Source organism: Grammomys surdaster, unplaced genomic scaffold (genome assembly GCF_004785775.1).
Source record: "Grammomys surdaster isolate TR1022 unplaced genomic scaffold, NIH_TR_1.0 100, whole genome shotgun sequence".
Lineage (NCBI taxonomy): Eukaryota > Metazoa > Chordata > Mammalia > Rodentia > Muridae > Grammomys > Grammomys surdaster.
Window position 1 is genome coordinate 10564432 of NW_021604579.1, and position 6921 is coordinate 10571352.

General features: G+C 49.5%; 1 protein-coding gene across 1 annotated transcript in view; it reads left to right on the forward strand.

Annotated features, from left to right (window-relative positions):
- Window positions 1-533: 533 nt before the first annotated feature.
- Shisal2a (shisa like 2A) overlaps window positions 534-6921 on the forward strand; it is an 18009-nt gene continuing 11621 nt past the window's right edge. The window contains exons 1-2 of the mRNA XM_028784691.1: window positions 534-1013; window positions 6690-6829. Of these exons, the coding sequence (XP_028640524.1) occupies window positions 832-1013; window positions 6690-6829 (322 nt within the window). The 5' untranslated portion in view covers window positions 534-831. The remainder of the gene's footprint in view (window positions 1014-6689; window positions 6830-6921) is intronic.

Genomic DNA, 6921 nt, shown 5'->3' on the forward strand with positions numbered 1-6921 from the left:
TAAAGGCTTATTCCTGAGACAATTGCCTCATTGTCCTTGGCCCAGCAGTAGGGAGTGCTAAGAGAGTTTGTGTGAACATTGTGTGTCAGGGAGCAGGAGAGGAAAGAAAAGAAAGGTAAAGCAGCTAGCAATGAAGATTTTGAAAATATTACTGGAGAGCAGGGTGTGGGCACACATTCAGAATCCCAGCATTTGGGAGTTGGAAGCAGGTCATCAAGACATCCAGGCCAGTGTGGAATACACGAGGCCGGCTGGTAAAGAGGTCTGTCTGATGAGGGCCAGCCAGACAACAAGGGTTGAAATCCCATGAGCTCAGGAGCCTGGGGAAATAGCTTGTCTCTGATCCTCAGGTGCCGTCTATACAATGAAAACCCTGGTCTTCAGGTTGCTTTGCCAGTTAAATGGAGTAATTATTCATCAACCCCAGAGGACCCCATTCTGCCTGTCTCCTGTGTAGCACACAACCGCCCAGAGAAGGGTCCTGGCGGCCCGCACAGTGGTACCTCGCGCAGCCGAGAGCCTCAAATATCCATCTTGCCTCTCTGGCTGTCGCGTGGTGTCTCGGCAGCGGGGGCGAGGAGGCAGCCTCCACCCCAGACTGAGTCCCCGCGCGCACTCCTGCCTCCGCGCCCGCGCACCTGGCCACCCGGTCCCCGGGCTCCCCGTCCTCACCGCGCGCCTCCGTGCCTTTCGCCGTGCCTTTCTCTGCAGCGCCTCTACCTGCGCACTTCCCTGCCTGCCTGGCCCTCGGACTCTTTCTCGGGCTCCGCTGGGTCTCCGGCCACAGTCCCTCGCTCGCCCGCCGTCCGTCCGGGGGACCAAAGAGGCGCGATGAGCGGCGCCTGTTCGAGCTACGTGAGCGCGGAGCAGGAGGTGGTGCGCGGCTTCAGCTGCCCGCTGCCAGGGGGCGAAGCGGCTGCTGTCTTCTGCTGTGGCTTCCGCGACCACAAGTACTGCTGCGACGACCCGCACAGCTTCTTCCCTTACGAGCACAACTACATGTGGTGGCTCAGGTACAGGCCCTGGCCCTAACCTCACCTTGAACCCCTTCTCCCATCTTAGCCCCCTACCCCACCCGCAGGCCAGCCTCTTGTAAGCCTCTACCTTCATCTTAGTGCCCATCCCTCAAATCATCCTTATCCTCGTTGCCAACACTGACCCTACTCTTACTTTGTACCACACCAAACCCTTGAAGCCCCATCTCAGCTCCTTTTTCATCCTGACCCCAACCATTATTTAGAACCACGCTTGAACCTGACCAGCACTACCCCGAAGCACTCATTCTGACCCTATTCGGAACTTCATTCTGCTATCACGCTCAACACAATCCCAAATCACAAGCCAACCCTCACTCTAACAGCAAATACTGTCTTCAGACCTACAGAGGAATCCCAAACTCCACCCTTAGTCCTCACACAGGCGCTCAGATCTGGATGCTGTTCTGGATACTGGCACAGTTCCACTCCAGCTTTACGGACGCCCTATTACTCGTGCAATCCTAACCTGCCTCAGCCTCCTCCTCAAGCCTGCCTGTTAACCGCCTCAGCTGTTTACCCACGTCTTGACTTTTATGGGCTCTAGAACTACATCCAAACCACAACTTCAAACCTTCATCCTCACCTGATGCTCCAACCCAACCCAGTCTCAGCCCAGCTTCAGCCCTTCCCTTCCCTCTCATTCACTTTACTGGACACTTATACTTGAGTCCTGGGGCTGTACCCTATGCTAGTACTAAAGCAAAGCCCTGGAGGGCAGAGCTTCCTGCATGTTCAGTGTGACACAGTGGCATAATGCCACAGCAGAGACCAGCTCCAGCCATTTTAATGGGGGTGGGGGAGGTCTAGGCGCAAACACTTCATTTTCCCTGACCATTCAGGACAGGGAATTGTGCCAACTCTAATAATCCTGAAACCTAAGTGTGGAGCTGGAGGGCAATAGGTCTTCCCTCTGAGTCCCTAAAGGGACCCAGAAAGTAGAGCCTGATCTTTCACCTGCTCTGGGAAAGAGGTGTCAGCAAAAATGGGGTGGTCCATGGAGAGTTTTCTGTCCCTAACAGTGTGTGAGCAGACTATGTGCTTTCCGGGTGGGAAAGGAACATCTTAAGCTGCTGTCTTGTCTCTGAGTCTTCCTGGCTCTTCATCTGTCAGATGGGGAAATGACTGATCATTGTCTCGATTTCTGATTAAGGCAGAGGAAAGGACCAAACGAGAGACCAAAACAACTAGATATACACCAATTACAACTACAAAGATTGCTTTTTCTAAGATGTCCAATCTGTAATTCTAAAACACTTTCAAATGGCGAGGATATCACGTCCTGCACATTTGGCTGGTGTCTAAAAACCCAAGGAATCATACGAGTTTTTTCTGTTCCCATGTACGCATCCGTTCACTATAATCTTCGCTACAGGGTCTTCATGCAAGGCGCTAAGGACACAAACTCTAAGGACCTTCCGTTCTTGTTGTGAGAATCAAGCCCAGGACCTTGGGCATATCATAGACAAGAACACTGACACTGAGTGTACCCCCAACACTCCTAGTCTGTTTGGAGCAGAGGTTCCCAACCTTCCTAAGGCTGCGGCCCTTTGGTACAGTTCCTCATGTTGTCATGACCCCCAACCATAAAATTACTTCATTGCTTCTTCATAAATGTAATTTATTCACTATTGTGAATCATAATGTAAATATCCGTGTTTTCTGGTGGTTTTAGGTGACCCCCTATGAAAAGGTCATTTGACCTACAAAGGGGTTATGACACACAGGTTGAGAACCACTGATTTAATGACAGACATTGTACCTAAGTGAACAGTACAGTATCTGTTGAATGGAAGTAAGAGCTGAAGGAAGATGATACTGTCTGTTCAGAACCTGGTGCAAACCTTGGCTCTATCTTACCAGCTTGTGAATTGGAAAAGTTGTTAAATCTCATGGACTGTTTTTTTTTTCTTAACTTTAAAATAGCAGCTATAGCTACCCATGCTGGGTCACACTTGTAATCCCTCAAGAGTGAGGCTTGAGGCAGAAAGACTATGGGTAATGTCAAGGAAGTCAGAGATACACAGTGAGTCCCAGGCCAGCCTTGAGTACACAGTGAGATCCTGTCTCAAAGAATAAATTAAAAACGTGAAGAGCAGTATTAATGCTGACTCACAGAAGAGCGTGTAGGGAGGGAGTGACGTGCTGTGTGGCCCATGGAAAGGTGCTCAATGCATTGAGTAGGTGCTCAGCGGACCAGGATCCCCTTTCCATCTGTAAATGTGAGACACAAAGCTCAGAGCTTGGACGTGAGCTCGGCCCTCTAGCACTGTCACAGACCGGACTGAGACACCTAGGACAGGCGACACACTTCCACACATACACAGCCTAAGACATCTCTCCATTTTATAGTGGCATAGCTGAGATGGAAACTTAGGCTTGTCTGATCCTAAACCCAAACTTGTCCTGTTCCACATCTGTCTGAACCGTTCCTGGCTCCTTACAGCTGAGCTCCCCCCAGAACGTGGCTCTGTTGCTTTCTGATACTGTGCTGGCCCTTATGATGCAAAGATGAGTAACCCCCTGTACCTCCCACCCCCAGCTGGTCGTCCCTTCCTCTTCCATCACTCCCTTATCTACTCATTTCTTGTGACTCCTCCCGTTGCCTAAGAAACCTCCCTGTGGAATGCTTTAGTGGGTTTTAATGGAGGGTTGAATAGGGAGAGCTTTAAGGTCAGATCTTATATCAGCATGACCCCAAAAGCAGCTGAAAGGTTACAGCGTGTGAAGTGACTTCCTGGGTTCTTTTTGTGGTTGGGTGTGGGTATGGTTGGCTGTGGGTGTAGTTGGCTGTGGGTGTGTTTGGCTGTAGGTGTGTTTGGCTGTGGGTGTGTTTGGCTGTGGGTGTGGTTGGCTGTGGGTGTGGTTGGCTGTAGGTGTGTTTGGCTATGGGTGTGGTTGGCTGTGGGTATGGTTGGCTGTATGTGTGGTTGTCTGTGGGTGTTGTGCATGCTTGTATGCCTGTGCACTGAATGCACACAGTTCCTGCAGAGGTCAGAGGAGGGTGACTGATCCCTTAATACTGGAGTTATAGAAGGCTGTGAGCTGTCATGTGAGCACTAGGGACGGAAAGCTGGTCCTCTGGCCAAGCAGCTAGTGCTTTTAATTGCTCAGGCCACTTCCTGGGTTCTAACACAACATAGTTTATAGTTGCAAAGCACAGAGCTGAGGGTCCCCAGGGCACCTGGCTGGTTAGTGTACACTGAACTCTGAAACAATTAAACACATGCATCTGACAAAGCCCCCATCACTTCAGGATGGAGACCTTGTTTTCTCCACATTTCATTTGGTCCTATTTCATGAAATCTCTGTCTTGCAAGCATATTAAGTCTCTGGGTGAGCACAGTATCCTTAAGGAGAGAGTGTTTGAGGGGCAAAGCCATCTTTAAAAGCCAACCATCTCAGAACAGGAAGACATCCCATGGAGAAGCGGCTGGTGTAACTGCACCATCTGGCCCAGTCGCCAAAACCTCCTTCCACCTTCTTACTGCCAGGATGTGAGCCAGAAGACAATAGCCTCAGTGCAGGGCAGGGTTGGTGGTTAGGTACCAGGAACCTTGAGCACAGCGTGGGCCGCCTGGTGAGACTGAAAGGCAGAGCTGGTAATCAGGTTCTGCAAACACCCTCTTCCTGCACTCATTCTGTCACTGGCCACAGGTGAGATGGGAACCTTCACAAACGAAGATCAGAAAAGAAAGGGGATAGTTCCCCTTCTGTGTGGCAGAATCAGGTTTCAAACTGAAAAGTGCCTGCTCTGGAAGCCCTAGTGCCCTTGAGTGCTTTCTCAGGGTCACGTGGGTATTTGTGTCTCAGAGCCAGCACAGCAAAATCTCCTAAGTGCAGAGGCCTCTAGTTTGGTTTCTGTGCAGAGCAGGACTCTTGACGTCATGGAAAGACAGCTGTCTGTCCTGTGCTAACCTCTCCTCAGGAGGAAATTGCCCCTCTGCAGGCAGTGCCTCCCCAGCAGACAGCTCCGATCATTTTAAGTCCATCTGGTGCTGGAATAAGGCTTTTCCTCTCAGAGCGCTCTCTGTCCTTCCCATGCTGTATCCTCGGTCCTCAAACAGACATGGTCCAGGGATGTTGCATTTCTAAGATAGCAATTGCTCCCTAACTCACCTCCAGTGTGGGATACATCCTCCAGTCTTCTCACTCATTCCACAAAAGTTCTTCTTTAGAGGCCACTTCCCCATCCTGGTGCACATAATTGTCTCACAAAGAGTGGCCTCCTCATCTGTACATGGGTCTGAGAGCTGTAGGCCCGTGAACAGTAAGCGATCTCAAATGAGAAAACTATTGTTTTTTTTTTTAAGTGTGTGTGTGTGTGTGTACACATGTGTACACAGGGGCATATGCATGTGTAGAGGCCAGTAGCCAATTTCACTCGTGATTCTCCAGAACACCAACCACCTCCTTTGAGGCAAGGTCTCTCTCTCTCTCTCTCATTAGCCTTGAGGTCACCAGGTCGGCTAGACTGGCTGGCTAGTGGGCCCCAGGGATCCTCCTGTCTCTATCTCTGCAGTGCTCGGGTTACAAGTGTGCACCATTACGTGAACACTTCTTCTGGGTGTTGAACATGAGTCCTCATGCTTGCAAGGTGGGCAAGCACTTCACCAAGTGAGCTATCTTGCTGGCCCAAAGTATTGACAAGAACTAAAAGCACCACATACTCAATATGAAAAATGTGGGGAAGGACAGAGAAACAAAGGATTAAAAGGGGGGAGCTGGAGTGTATTAGTTCTTTCTCTAAGATAAAGAGCTGATGGCAAACAGCCTTTCAGTGTTTGTTTGGTTTCTTAGACAGGGTTTCTCTGTGCAGCCCTGGCTATTGTAGAACTCACTATGTAGACCAGGCTGGCCTTGAAATCACAGAGATCCACCTGTCTCTGCCTTTGGAGTGCTGGGATTAAAGGCATATGGTATTACATCCAGATGAGTAGTTTTTTATGGATCCCAGAAAACACTGGTAGAGGGTGGGAAAATGAAACAGAGAAAACAACAAGAATAGGTTATGCTACAAGCAAGTCACATTGAGGTAACCAGTGCTTAGCTTCTGTCAGTCAGCATACAATGTATACCTCAGAGTTATTCTACCAGAGCTGGGTACGCATATATGTGGTTATGGCCTGTTCAAGGAAGGGAGGCATTAATTATCCTATACTTCTGACCTGTTTAATGAACAGATTGAGTTTTGTTCTGGGTCTAAGAAAGTCCTCCGGCAAAGAGATGCTAGCAACTGAAACCCTTGCACTGAATATTGCACAATGGTAGGACCAAGGGGATGTGGCCAGGACATCTACAGCCTGCATTACACCTAGAGGAAGCTTGATAATCATTTGCTACATTTGCCTCCAACCTTATGTTTATATATATTTAGTTAAGTTTGGGCTGAGCTTTGTGTCTAGTATTATATTGCTATTTTCACTTTACATTATCTTGTGAGAATGTATTTATATATGTGTATGTGTTTGTGTGTGTGTGTGTGTAATTGTTGGTGTGGGGGACACACACACAGACCAGAAGATGATCTCCACTGATATTCCTCAGTGAGCTACACAAGTGGGAAAGTTGAAGCTGAGTCCTACCACTCACACTTGGGTAGTTCGCTGCTTCCCCAGGCCCAGCACTCAGCCCATTGTGCTCTTCTGTCTCCAGCATTGGAGCACTCGTGGGCCTGTCCACGGCAGCAGTGGTCCTTCTGGCCTTCCTCATCACCGCCTGTGTGCTCTGCTACCTGTTCATCAGCTCAAAGCCACACACAAAGCTGGACCCAGGCTTAAGCTTACAGACAACAGGTAAGAAAGAAGCAGCATGCTGTCCTTGTGAAGCTCAAACCTCTCTTTGTGTGTGTGTGTGTGTGTGTGTGTGTGTGTGTGTGTGAGAGAGA